General features: G+C 35.9%; 1 protein-coding gene across 1 annotated transcript; it reads right to left on the bottom strand.

The window, feature by feature from the left end:
* Positions 1 to 491: 491 nt before the first annotated feature.
* OR2D3G (olfactory receptor family 2 subfamily D member 3G) lies at positions 492 to 1,415 on the bottom strand. Its single transcript, NM_001389885.1, has one exon. It carries the CDS (start codon positions 1,413 to 1,415, stop codon positions 492 to 494), a length of 924 nt encoding a protein of 307 aa, NP_001376814.1.
* Positions 1,416 to 14,460: the final 13,045 nt, after the last annotated feature.

The raw sequence follows: 14,460 nt of genomic DNA, 5'->3' as shown, positions 1-14,460 counted from the left end.
ATCTTCCAGAAATATACCTGAAATATATGATGTACTCAAAATATATTTGATGAATGCATGCAAGTATGAAGAAAATGAATCCATTTGCCAGAAATACAATCTTGTATTTGTGATAGTTTTGTTTGCGTCTTTGTTTTTTTGATGTATAGTTGTCTACTTGTTTTGATTTCCTTATTAGCTTGTATGGGCTTGAAGAGTAGTGACTGTTTATTCATCAACCTTTCATTTCCTTCCTTCCTTTCTTTTCTCTTTCCCTTTCTTCCTATATTTTTCTCCCTTCTTTTCCTTTCTATATTACTCTCCTGTGTCTATCAAGGTCCCTTGCCTTGATTAGGCAATATGCTGAACTTATTTGAGAAGACGTGGGAAAATAGGAGAAGAAAACAGAAGTGTAGGAATGGAATGAAAATGGGAAAATTTTATAAAAAAGTCACTTCTCTCCACATACCTAAAATTGTCATCAAAATCAGAGATTCCCACTTTCAAAAACACTATTTTGCAGTCACCCTCCTGAGAGCCCCTTTGACATCCTTGTTCCTCAGACTATAAATGATGGGGTTCAGCATGGGTGTCACTGCTGAATAGAAAACAGAGATCACTTTATCTCTTTCATTCATTATCTTGGAGTTTGGTCTCATGTAGGCAAATATTGCTGAGCCATAGAAGAGGACAACCACAGTGAGATGGGAGCCACAGGTAGAGAAAGCCTTGAGCCGTCCCTCCCCAGATTGCATCTGGATCACAGTGGAGATGATATTCCAGTAGGAGACCAGGATCAGGGAGACAGGAGCTAGGAGGATGGCCACACCCATTGCAAAAATGGCCATTTCTGTCCTGTAGGTGTCTGCAGAAGCCAGCTTCAGGAGGGCAGGAGGTTCACAAAAAAAATGGTTAATGATATTGTTCTCTCGGTAGGGCAGACACAACGTGAATGTGGTGTCCACCAGAGACACAAATGCTCCACTGGCCCAGGACCCTGTGGCCAGCTGGGCACATACCCGATGTGTCATGATGGTGGTATAGTGCAGGGGCTTGCAGACAGCTACATACCGGTCATAGGACATCACTGCCAGCAGTGCACACTCAGTACACCCAACCAGAAGTAAAACAACTATCTGTGTTGAGCATCCAGCAAAGGAAATGGTTTTCCTTTTTACTAGGAAGTGGACTAGCACCTGGGGAACTGTAGTAGTAGAAAAACAGAGATCAGCAAAGGACAAGTTTCTAAGGAAAAAGTACATGGGTGTATGGAGCCTGGAATCTATGTGAATGAGCGCAATAATAAGCAGATTTCCCAGCACAGTCAGCAGGTAGATGATCAGAAAAAGGAAGAAGAGCAGGACTTGTGTGTGTGGATCCTGTGAAAGGCCCAGGAAGACAAATTCAGTCACATATGTTTGGTTTCCTTCTTCCATGAATATTTAATATTCTTTATAGGTCAACACCAAGAAAAAAAAGCACGCACATATTGATCAGTTAAAAACTATTTGAGTAACAAGTATTTTATCAATCAATATACAAAACTGGGCCATTGACTTCCAACTTTTATTTGCTTCCATATGTTAGAAGAAAGAGTTTTCTTTTTGCTTGGTAGTTCTGACAGTTGAAATCCATTTCTGATTTTCTCTGCCCTTGAATCTTTCAGTAGAACCAGAGAGCCAGCAATCATCTTGAATATACTATGTGACCGAGCCTTGGCTGGACTACACATAGTTCTGAGAAGATTTTAAGAGCTGCTCACAGTGCATCCTTTCTTTTACATAAATTTGGGAAACAAACATACTGCAGTTGCTTTAAACCAGTTAGATTTTTATGCTGCAAACTGACAACATTTGTGAAGGCAGATTTTTGTCTTTATATTTACAAAGTAATCCTAAACAAGTGCTCTGAAGCCAGGAAAGGGAAGTTAAGGAAGATATTGTTGTTTGTAATCCCGGCCCTTAAACGAATTCATCTGTCATTTGTTCTCAATGTGAGGAGGACGCTGAGGTGCATCAGTAAAAATAGCTGCCTCTTTGGTCATTGTACTCTGTGGTGTCCTTTAAATATGCCTTATTCTGTCCTCAACACTCTTTTCTCTCTCTTTGCACAAAGCCTTTTGGCAAGAATCATACTAATTATCATGTGTCAGGCACTCTCCTGGGGCCAGTCATTATTGTTTCTTTATCCTTTTAATTTTAAATCTTAATTCCATGAGTTAATTATTATTATCCCCCAAATACAGATGATGAAACAAAGACTCAGAAATTTTCAAACTGGTACATCTAAGCCTTTGTCACCCTTTCTATATTCTGCAATTATGTTCCTTTCCTACTAAAAAACTGGTTGTAGAGAAGGTTAAGGTTTAGCCCAGTTCTCTCCACTCCTTGAAGATAAATCCACAGACTTTCTCCATTTTAAGGGTTTTAGAGCTCATCCACTATGGCGGAGCTATTTATCAGTTCAGTTCAGTCACTCAGTCGTGTCTGACTATTTGTGACCCCATGGACTGCAGCCCACCAGGCCTCCCTGTCCATCACCAACTCCTGGAGTTAACTCAAACTCATATTTATAGGCACACAAATAACAGGAATATTTGAACATATTTTAAAGCATTTTGAGGAGTCCTGCCTAAAGGACAATAGAGAGAATTCAAGGAAAAATATTGAGAAAACTGACTATTTCCAGATCTCTAATTGTACATCTTTAAAAAACGCAAAAGGATCCAAAGCAAGTTTAGTAAGATGAGTAAGTGAAAAATAAGTAGAAATTTTAGTAAAAAAAAGAATTCCTTCACAGTTGCTAAACTTAACAGTGTGCAGTTAAAAAACATTCAAAGACTTATGTGAAGAAAACCATGAAACATTATATTTGAATAAGTGAATAGGCAGATTAATTTTATGCATCAATTCAGTCAGTCGCTAAGTTGTGTCTGACTTACATGGAACATAATCTTGTAAAGATGTTCATTTCATCCAAATTCATCCATAAATTCATTGAAATTCCAACCAAATTCACAGATTTTTGTAATGGAATTTAATAAAGTGAAAGTGAAGTCGCTCAGTCATGCCCGACTCTTTGCAACCCCATGGACAGTAGCCTGCACCAAGCTCCTCCATCCACAGGATTTTCAAGACAAGAGTACTGGAGTGGGTTGCCATTTCCTTCTCCAGGGAATCTTCCCAACCCAGGGATCGAACCCAGGTCTCTTGCATTGTAAACAGAGGCTTTACCTTCTGAGCCATCAGGGAAGTCTGGAATTTAATAAACTTATTTTTAATTTCTTCTAGATTCATAATTTTATAGTAGAAAATGAGGTGTGGAAAAGAAAAATGAGGGAACAGAGGAAACATATCCAACCAGATAAAAATATATAATAAAAATTTCCTTCCTTACTAATATTGTATGTACTGAACTGGCATAAAGCATTTGACCAATAAATATATTATAGAACAGAAACATTTCCTAGTATGTATGAAAATTTTATATTTTACAAATGTGGCATCTGAAGTGTATCACTTCTAAATGATATAGAACAATTGGATATTAACTTTAGAACATACATGTTTATATAAACATATTTATACATACATATAATGTAAGTACCAGTTCAATTCGGTTGCTCAGTAGTGTCCAGCTCTTTGCGACCCCATGAATTGCAGCGCTCCAGGCCTCTCTGTCCTTCACCAACTCCCGGAGTTTACCCAAACTCATGTGCATCAAGTCGGTGATGCCATCCAGCCATCTCATCCTCTGTCATCCCCTTCTCCTCCTGCCCCCAATCCCTCCCAGCATCAGGGTCTCTTCCAATGAGTCAACTCTTCATATGAGGTGGCCAAAGTACTGGGGTTTCAGCCTCAGCATCAGTCCTTCCAATGAACACCCAGGACTGGTCGTATAAGCAATATTTAATCCCAACTGAATTATCTAATTTTTAAAAACACTTTAGTTTTCTATGTAATTAGATTATCCATCTATTTTTTGATTTATCTATCAGTCTATTCAATCTTTGGTAGTAAAAACTTTCCTAAACAAGCACACACACACGTACACACAAAGAGAAAGAAATCATAAAGAAAAATTTGGCAAAACTAACACAATATTGTAAAGTTTAAAAATAAAATAAAAAAAATTTAAAAAAAACTGGCAATTTAAGAATATCAGAATGCCACTCTAAACAAAATTTAAAATAAATAAATCTGAGAAAATATTTGCAAACACTTTAACAGAATTTTAAAATTACCCTCAATATATAAAGGACTTACAAAATCAATTATATATAACTGTATAACATAAATACATAAATTGTCACACTTTGTATGTGTGACAATTTTAAACTTTTAAATGGAGTGTGAATGGGTGTGTGTATCTGTGTATACATGTATATTTGTGGTATATCTGTGTTCCCACAGTCATTTCTCCTACAGTGAGAGTCAACTGCTCATGGGCTGCTGCCATTTGTCAGGAGACAGCATAACTCACGGATTGGCAGTTGGGGCTCTGCAGTTAAACTACAGGGTTTAAATCCTAGTTTTTCTGGTTGATGTGTGACCAATAGCAAATTACTTGGCTTTTCTGTGCCTTGGTTTCCTCATCTGCAAAATGATGAGATTAATAATACATATCTTATAGTGCTTAAGTAAACATTAAATAACATACAAACCATTTAAAGAAATTAGGACAGTAAACAAAGCTAGCCCATAATATTATATAATATCCCATTACAGTAATGGGATTGTAATCTAGAAGTAACTGAAAGATTAGGAAAATTAAGGACAAAGCATAGTAACACATGGCTGCTAGGTCTGAGTGAGGAAAATGCTTCTTCTCCCTGTTTTTACACTTTTCTTTCTTTTGCCCTTTGTTCATCCTTTGGAAGTGGATCTGTGTTGCTAGCAGAATTCAATGTTAAGGTCAAATATGATAGGGAATGATGAGAGGCTTCTAGGTATATGGAATGAAGGGCAAAGACAAACTTAATAGTTTGATTTAGTCATGTTTTTCTCTCTTTTTGAAAGTCTTACTATGGAAATTTCCAAACATATATGAAAGTGAAGAGAATAGTAAATAAAATGTCAAATACCTAATAATAAGATTCAAATGCATTAATCAGTTTTGATAATTTGATCATCTAACTTATTAGAGTTTGACATAATAAAATATACTTATAGCTATTTAAAAGCTCCTTTATTACTGAAAGTCTAAAAGGGAAATTATTGTCAGATAAGTCTAACATTAGAACCCAGCTTTTTCTCAAAATTCAAGCATAAAAAATAAAAATAACCATATTTAAGGATTCTTACAAAGTCTATTGTGCTATAGAAGAATAGTTTGTATACATGATTTATAGATCAATAGAAATTATTCTGTTAACAGTTATTATCCCCAGAAAGTAGAATTCTTGAGGGAGCAGGGCAAGTGACTGAGATCACACTTTTACTTTTTAAGCCTGTCTGTATTGTTTGATTTGTACAACGTAGCCTGCATTTTCTAAGTAAAAAAGAAAATTTAATTATTTAAAATGAAAAACCTGAATGAATTACAATGATAATACAGTACAAGCAATACAAATTGTAACAATGAAAATAATATTAGAATAATGTAAAAATGGAAAGATATATCACTGGATCAGAATAGAAATAGAACCTTCAAAGGCTGTGCAAGAATTGTGTAAATGCTTCTGATAAATCAGTAAAGCACATATTATTCAGTAAATCACTCTGGAATAATTGACCACAGGCATTCCTTTTTTTATTGCACTTCACTTTACTGTGCTTTGCAGATACTGCATTTTTTTTTTAATAAATTGAAGATTTATGGCAATTCTGAGTTGAGCAAGTCAATTTGCACCACTTTTTCCAGAAAGCATTTTTGCACTTAGTGTATCTATATCATGTTTTGGTAATTCTCACAATATTTCAAACCCTCCACCAGTAAAAAGATTGTAACTTGCTGAAGACTCAGATAATGGTTAGATTTTTAGCAATAAAGTATTTTTAAATTAAGGCATATAAATTGGTTTTTTAGACATAATGTCATTGCACACTTAATAGTCTTTAGTATGTTTAGTGTAAATATAACTTTTATTATATGTGCTAGGAAGCCAAAAAACTCACATGACTCACTTTATTCCAATACTCACTTTATTGCAGTGGTCTGCAACCGAACCCATAGTATCTCTGAGGTATGTCTACAGTTGACAAACAAATGAAATGTGTCCACTTCATTCATTACAAAGAAAACATTACAGAAGGGTGAAGGATATGTGTCTGTTCATTACACATGGATACACACATATAAATAACCTTAAACATTTAAAAATAAGGTAATTATCCATTGATCTCATGTAGTAGAATACCTTTCTGAGCATTACAACAAAAGTGCATACTATAAAAAAAAACTTATTTTACTTCAGTTTTAATCTCTACACATTCATTCAAACAGCACAATAGCAAGAAAATACATAACCTGATTTTTTTTTTTTTGAGATTCTGATTTTTTTTTTATTCTTCCAATTTTATTTTATTTTTAGACTTTACATAATTGTATTAGTTTTGCCAAATATCAAAATGAATCCGCCACAGGTATACATGTGTTCCCCATCCCGAACCCTCCTCCCTCCTCCCTCCCCATACCATCCCTCTGGGCCGTCCCAGTGCACCAGTCCCAAGCATCCAGCATCATGCATCGAACCTGGACTGGCAACTCGTTTCCTACATGATATTTTACATGTTTCATTGCCATTCTCCCAAATCTTCCCACCCTCTCCCTCTCCCACAGAGTCCATAAGACTGTTCTATACATCAGTGTCTCTTTTGCTGGTCTCATATACAGGGCTATTGTTACCATCTTTCTAAATTCCATATATATGCGTTAGTATACTGTATTTATGTTTGTCCTTCTGGCTTACTTCACTCTGTATAATAGGCTCCAGTTTCATCCACCTCATTAGAACTGATTCAAATGTATTCTTTTTAATGGCTGAGTAATACTCCATTGTATATATGTACCACAACTTTCTTATCCATTCATCTGCTGATGGACATCTAGGTTGCTTCCATGTCTTGGCTATTAGAAACAGTGCTGCGATGAACATTGGGGTACACGTGTCTCTTTCCCTTCTGGTTTCCTCAGTGTGTATGCCCAGCAGTGGGTTGCTGGATCATAAGGCAGTTCTATTTCCAGTTTTTTAAGGAATCTCCACACTGTTCTCCATAGTGGCTGTACTAGTTTGCATTCCCACCAACAGTGTAAGAGGGTTCCCTTTTCTCCACACCCTCTCCAGCATTTATTATTTGTAGACTTTTGGATCGCAGTCATTCTGACTGGTGTGAAATGGTACCTCATAGTGGTTTTGATTTGCATTTCTCTGATAATGAGTGATGTTGAGCATCTTTTCATGTGTTTGTTAGCCATCTGTATGTCTTTTTTGGAGAAATGTCTATTTAGTTCTTTGGCCCATTTTTTGATTGGGTCGTTTATTTTTCTGGAGTTGAGCTGTAGGAGTTGCTTGTATATTTTTGAGATTAGTTGTTTGTCGGTTGCTTCATTTGCTATTATTTTCTCCCATTCTGAAGGCTGTCTTTTCACCTTGCTAATAGTTTCCTTTGATGTGCAGAAGCTTTTAAGGTTAATTAGGTCCCATTTGTTTATTTTTGCTTTTATTTCCAATATTCTGGGAGGTGGGTCATAGAGGATCCTGCTGTGATGTATGTCGGAGAGTGTTTTGCCTATGTTCTCCTCTAGGAGTTTTATAGTTTCTGGTCTTACGTTTAGATCTTTAATCCATTTTGAGTTTATTTTTGTGTATGGTGTTAGAAAGTGGTCCAGTTTCATTCTTTTACAAGTGGTTGACCAGATTTCCCAGCACCACTTATTAAAGAGATTGTCTTTAATCCATTGTATATTCTTGCCTCCTTTGTCGAAGATAGGGTGTCCATATGTGCGTGGATTTATCTCTGGGCTTTCTATTTTATTCCATTGATCAATATTTCTGTCTTTGTGCCAGTACCATACTGTCTTGATAACTGTGGCTTTGTAGTAGAGCCTGAAGTCAGGTAGGTTGATTCCTCCAGTTCCATTCTTCTTTCTCAAGATCGCTTTGGCTATTCGAGGTTTTTGTATTTCCATACAAATTGTGAAATTATTTGTTCTAGCTCTGTGAAGAATACTGTTGGTAGCTTGATAGGGATTGCGTTGAATCTATAAATTGCTTTGGGTAGTATACTCATTTTCACTATATTGATTCTTCCAATCCATGAACATGATATATTTCTCCATCTATTAGTGTCCTCTTTGATTTATTTCACCAGTGTTTTATAGTTTTCTATATATAGGTCTTTAGTTTCTTTAGGTAGATATATTCCTAAGTATTTTATTCTTTCCGTTGCAATGGTGAATGGAATTGTTTCCTTAATTTCTCTTTCTGTTTTCTCATTATTAGTGTATAGGAATGCCAGGGATTTCTGTGTGTTGATTTTATATCCTGCAACTTTACTGTAGTCATTGATTATTTCTAGTAATTTTCTGGTGGACTCTTTAGGGTTTTCTATGTAGAGGATCATGTCATCTGCAAATAGTGAGAGTTTTACTTCTTCTTTTCCAATTTGGATTCCTTTTATTTCTTTTTCTGCTCTGATTGCTGTGGCCAAAACTTCCAAAACTATGTTGAATAGTAATGGTGAAAGTGGGCACCCTTGTCTTGTTCCTGACTTTAGAGGAAACACTTTCAATTTTTCACCATTGAGGATAATGTTTGCAGTGGGTTTGTCATATATAGCTTTTATTATGTTGAGGTATGTTCCTTCTATTCCTGCTTTCTGGAGAGTTTTTATCATAAATGGATGTTGAATTTTGTCAAAGGCTTTCTCTGCATCTATTGAGATAATCATATGGTTTTTCTTTTTCAATTTGTTAATGTGGTGTATTACATTGATTGATTTGCGGATATTGAAGAATCCTTGCATCCCTGGGATAAAGCCCACTTGATCATGGTGTATGATCTTTTTAATGTGTTGTTGGATTCTGATTGCTAGAATTTTGTTAAGGATTTTTGCATCTATGTTCATCAGTGATATTGGCCTGTAGTTTTCTTTTTTTGTGGGATCTTTGTCAGGTTTTGGTATTAGGGTGATGGTAACCTCATAGAATGAGTTTGGAAGTTTACCTTCCTCTGCAATTTTCTGGAAGAGTTTGAGCAGGATAGGTGTTAGCTCTTCTCTAAATTTTTGGTAGAATTCAGCTGTGAAGCCGTCTGGACCTGGGCTTTTGTTTGCTGGAAGATTTTTGATTACAGTTTCAATTTCTGTCCTTGTGATGCGTCTGTTAAGATTTTCTATTTCTTCCTGGTCCAGTTTTGGAAAGTTGTGCTTTTCTAAGAATTTGTCCATTTCTTCCACATTGTCCATTTTATTGGCATATAATTGTTGATAGTAGTCTCTTATGATCCTTTGTATTTCTGTGTTGTCTGTTGTGATCTCTCCATTTTCGTTTCTAATTTTGTTGATTTGATTTTTCTCCCTTTGTTTCTTGATGAGTCTGGCTAATGGTTTGTCAATTTTATTTATCCTTTCAAAGAACCAGCTTTTGGTTTTGTTGATTTTTGCTATGGTCTCTTTTGTTTCTTTTGCATTTATTTCTGCTCTAATTTTTAAGATTTCTTTCCTTCTACTAACCCTGGGGTTCTTCATTTCTTCCTTTTCTAGTTGCTTTAGGTGTAGAGTTAGGTTATTTATTTGACTTTTTTCTTGTTTCTTGAGGTGTGCCTGTATTGCTATGAACTTTCCCCTTAGGACTGCTTTTACCGTGTCCCACAGGTTTGGGGTTGTTGTGTTTTCATTTTCATTCGTTTCTATGCAAATTTTGATTTCTTTTTTGATTTCTTCTGTGATTTGTTGGTTATTCAGCAGCGTGTTGTTCAGCCTCCATATGTTGGAATTTTTAATAGTTTTTCTCCTGTAATTGAGATCTAATCTTACTGCATTGTGGTCAGAACAAATGCTTGGAATGATTTCTATTTTTTTGAATTTACCAAGGCTAGCTTTATGGCCCAGGATGTGATCTATCCTGGAGAAGGTTCCATGTGCGCTTGAGAAAAAGGTGAAATTCATTGTTTTGGGATGAAATGACCTATAGATATCAATTAGGTCTAACTGGTCTATTACAAAAACGGTGTATAAACTCGAACCCAAAACAATAAAGTAAATGGCAACGGGAACATACTTATCAGTAATTACCTTAAATGTAAATGGGTTGAATGCCCCAACCAAAAGACAAAGACTGGCTGAATGGATACAAAAACAAGACCCCTACATATGTTGTCTACAAGAGACCCACCTCAAAACAGGGGACACATACAGACTGAAAGTGAAGGGCTGGAAAAAGATTTTCCATGCAAATAGGGACCAAAAGAAAGCAGGAGTAGCAATACTCATATCAGATAAAACAAAGCCTTTAAAACAAAGGCTGTGAAAAGAGACAAAGAAGGTCACTACATAATGATCAAAGGATCAATCCAAGAAGAAGATATAACAATTATAAATATATATGCACCCAACACGGGAGCACCACAGTACGTAAGACAAATGCTAACAAGTATGAAAGGAGAAATTAACAATAACACAATAATAGTGGGAGACTTTAATACCCCACTTACACCTATGGATAGATCAACTAAACAGAAAATTAACAAGGAAACACAAACTTTAAATAACCTGATTTTAAAAAGAAGAACTGAATGTTTCTGCCCTAATTTTTAAGATTTCTTTCATTCTACTAAACAAAAGAGACCATAGCAAAAATCAACAAAGCCAAAAGCTGGTTCTTTGAAAGGAGTAATAAAATTGACAAACCATTAGCCAGACTCATCAAGAAACAAAGGGAGAAAAATCAAATCAATAAAATTAGAAATGAAAATGGAGAGATCACAACAGACAACACAGAAATACAAAGGATCATAAGGGACTACTATCAACAATTACATGCCAATAAAATGGACAATGTGGAAGAAATGGACAAATTCTTAGAAAAGTACAACTTTCCAAAACTGGACCAGGAAGAAAAATAGAAAATCTTAACAGACCCATCACAAGCACAGAAATTTAAACTGTAATCAAAAATCTTCCAGCAAACAAAAGCCCTGGTCCAGACGGCTTCACAGCTGAATTCTACCAAAAATTTAGAGAAGAGCTAACACCTATCCTGCTCGAACTCTTCCAGAAAATTGCAGAGGAAGGTAAACTTCCAAACTCATTCTATGAGGCCACCATCACCCTAATACCAAAACCTGACAAAGATCCCACAAAAAAGAAAACTACAGGCCAATATCACTGATGAACATAGATGCAAAAATCCTTAACAAAATTCTAGCAATCAGAATCCAACAACACATTAAAAAGATCATACACCATGACCAAGTGGGCTTTATCCAGGGATGCAAGGATTCTTCAATATCTGCAAATCAATCAATGTAATACACCACATTAACAACTTGAAAAAGAAAAACCATATGATTATCTCAATAGATGCAGAGAAAGCCTTTGACAAAATTCAACATCCATTTATGATAAAAAAAACTCTCCAGAAAGCAGGAATAGAAGGAATATACCTCAACATAATAAAAGCTATATATGACAAACCCATAGCAAACATTATCCTCAATGGTGAAAAATTGAAAGCATTTCCTCTAAAGTCAGGAACAAGACAAGGGTGCCCACTTTCACCATTACTATTCAACATAGTTTTGGAAGTTTTGGCCACAGCAATCAGAGCAGAAAAAGAAATAAAAGGAACCCAAATTGGAAAAGAAGAAGTAAAACTCTGACTGTTTGCAGATGACATGATCCTCTACGTAGAAAACCCTAAAGACTCCACCAGAAAACTACTAGAACTAATCAATGATTATAGTAAAGTTGCAGGATATAAAATCAACACACAGAAATCCCTTGCATTCCTATACACTAATAATGAGAAAACTGAAAGAGAAATTAAGGAAACAATTCCATTCACCATTGCAACGGAAAGAATAAAATACTTAGGAATATATCTACCTAAAGAAACTAAAGACCTATATATAGAAAACTATAAAACACTGGTGAAAGAAATCAAAGAGGACACTAATAGATGGAGAAATATACCATGTTCAGGGATTGGAAGAATCAATATAGTGAAAATGAGTATACTACCCAAAGCAATTTATAGATTCAACGCAATCCCTATCAAGCTACCAACGGTATTCTTCACAGAGCTAGAACAAATAAGTTCGCAATTTGTATGGAAATACAAAAAACCTCAAATAGCCAAAGCTATCTTGAGAAAGAAGAATGGAACTGGAGGAATCAACCTACCTGACTTCAGGCTCTACTACAAAGCCACAGTCATCAAGACAGTATGGTACTGGCACAAAGACAGAAATATAGATCAATGGAACAAAATAGAAAGCCCAGGGATAAATCCACACACATATGGACACATTATCTTTGACAAAGGAGGCAAGAATATACAATGGAGAAAAGACAATCTCTTTAACAAGTGGTGCTGGGAAAACTGGTCAACCACTTGTAAAAGAATGAAACTAGAACACTTTCTAACACCACACACAAAAATAAACTCAAAATGGATTAAAGATCTCAACGTAAGACCAGAAACTATAAAACTCCTAGAGGAGAACATAGGCAAAACACTCTCCGGCATACATCACAGCAGGATCCTCTATGACCGACCTCCCAGAATATTGGAAATAAAAGCAAAAATAAACAAATGGGACCTAATTAAACTTAAAAGCTTCTGCACAACAAAGGAAACTATTAGCAAGGTGAAAAGACAGCCTTCAGAATGGGAGAAAATAATAGCAAATGAAGCAACAGACAAACAACTAATCTCAAAAATATACAAGTAACTCCTACAGCTCAATTCCAGAAAAATAAATGACCCAAACAAACAATGGGCCAAAGAACTAAATAGACATTTCTCCAAAGAAGACATACAGATGGCTAACAAACACATGAAAAGATGCTCAACATCACTCATTATCAGAGAAATGCAAATCAAAACCACTATGAGGTACCATTTCATGCCAGTCAGAATGGCTGCGATCAAAAAGTCTACACGCAATAAATGCTGGAGAGGGTGTGGAGAAAAGGGAACTCTCTTACACTGTTGGTGGGAATGCAAACTAGTACAGCCACTATGGAGAACAGTGTGGAGATTCCTCAAAAAACTGGAAATAGAACTGCCTTATGATCCAGCAATCCCACTGCTGGGCATACACACTGAGGAAACCAGAAGGGAAAGAGACACGTGTACCCCAGTGTTCATCGCAGCACTGTTTATAATAGCCAGGACATGGAAGCAACCTAGATGTCCATCAGCAGCTGAATGGATAAGAAAGCAGTGGTACATATACACAATGGAGTATTACTCAGCCATTAAAAATAAGTCATTTGAATCAGTTCTAATGAGATGGATGAAACTGGAGCCTATTATACAGAGTGAAGTAAGCCAGAAAGAAAAACACCAATACAGTATACTAACACATATATATGGAATTTAGAAAGATGGTAACAATAACCCTGTATATGAGACAGCAAAAGAGACACAGATGTATAGAACAGTCTTATGGACTCTGTGGGAGAGGGAGAGGATGGGAAGATTTGGGAGAATGGCATTGAAACATGTATACTATCATGTATGAAATGGGTCACCAGTCCAGGTTCGATGCACGATACTGGATGCTTGGGGCTGGTGCACTGGGATGACTCAGAGGGATGGTATGGGGAGGGAGGAGGGAGGAGGTTCAGGATGGGGAACACATGTATACCTGTGGCGGATTCATTTCGATATTTGGCAAAACCAATACAATATTGTAAAGTTTTAAAATAAAATAAAATTAAAAAAAAAAAGCTAAGGAAAAAAAAAAAGAACTGAATAGATATTTCTCAAAAGAAGGCATACAAATGGCCAACAGGGATATGAAAAGAGGCTCAATATCACTAATCATCAGGAAAATGTAAATAAAACCGCAATGACAAATAATCTCATGCCTATTAGAACTACTATTAAAAAGACAAAAGATAACATATATTTGATGGAATGCAGAGATAAGGGGGCCACTTACACTGTTGGTGGGAAGCGATTTGAAAAACAGTATAGAATTTCCCCTCAAAATTAAAAATAGAACTACCAAATGATCCAGTGGTCCCACTTATGGATATATGATCAAAAGAAGTCAAATTTGTATCTCAGAGAGACATCTGCACTCTCAAGTTCATTACAGCATTATTTACAATAACCAAGATTATGGAAAGAGTCTAAGAATCTGTTCATGGGTGATTGGATAAAGAAATTGTGATACAGACCCCACACACATAGGCAATGGAATATTATTCAGTCTTAAAGAGGAAGGAAATTTTGCCATCTGTGACAACTTGGATGAACTTGATGGACATTATGCTAATTGAAAAAACCAGAGACAGAAAGACAAGT

Source organism: Bos taurus, chromosome 15 (genome assembly GCF_002263795.3).
Source record: "Bos taurus isolate L1 Dominette 01449 registration number 42190680 breed Hereford chromosome 15, ARS-UCD2.0, whole genome shotgun sequence".
Taxonomy (NCBI): Eukaryota; Metazoa; Chordata; class Mammalia; order Artiodactyla; family Bovidae; genus Bos; species Bos taurus.
Note: the sequence above shows the minus strand (reverse complement) of the source record. Positions and strands in the feature narration are given on the sequence as shown.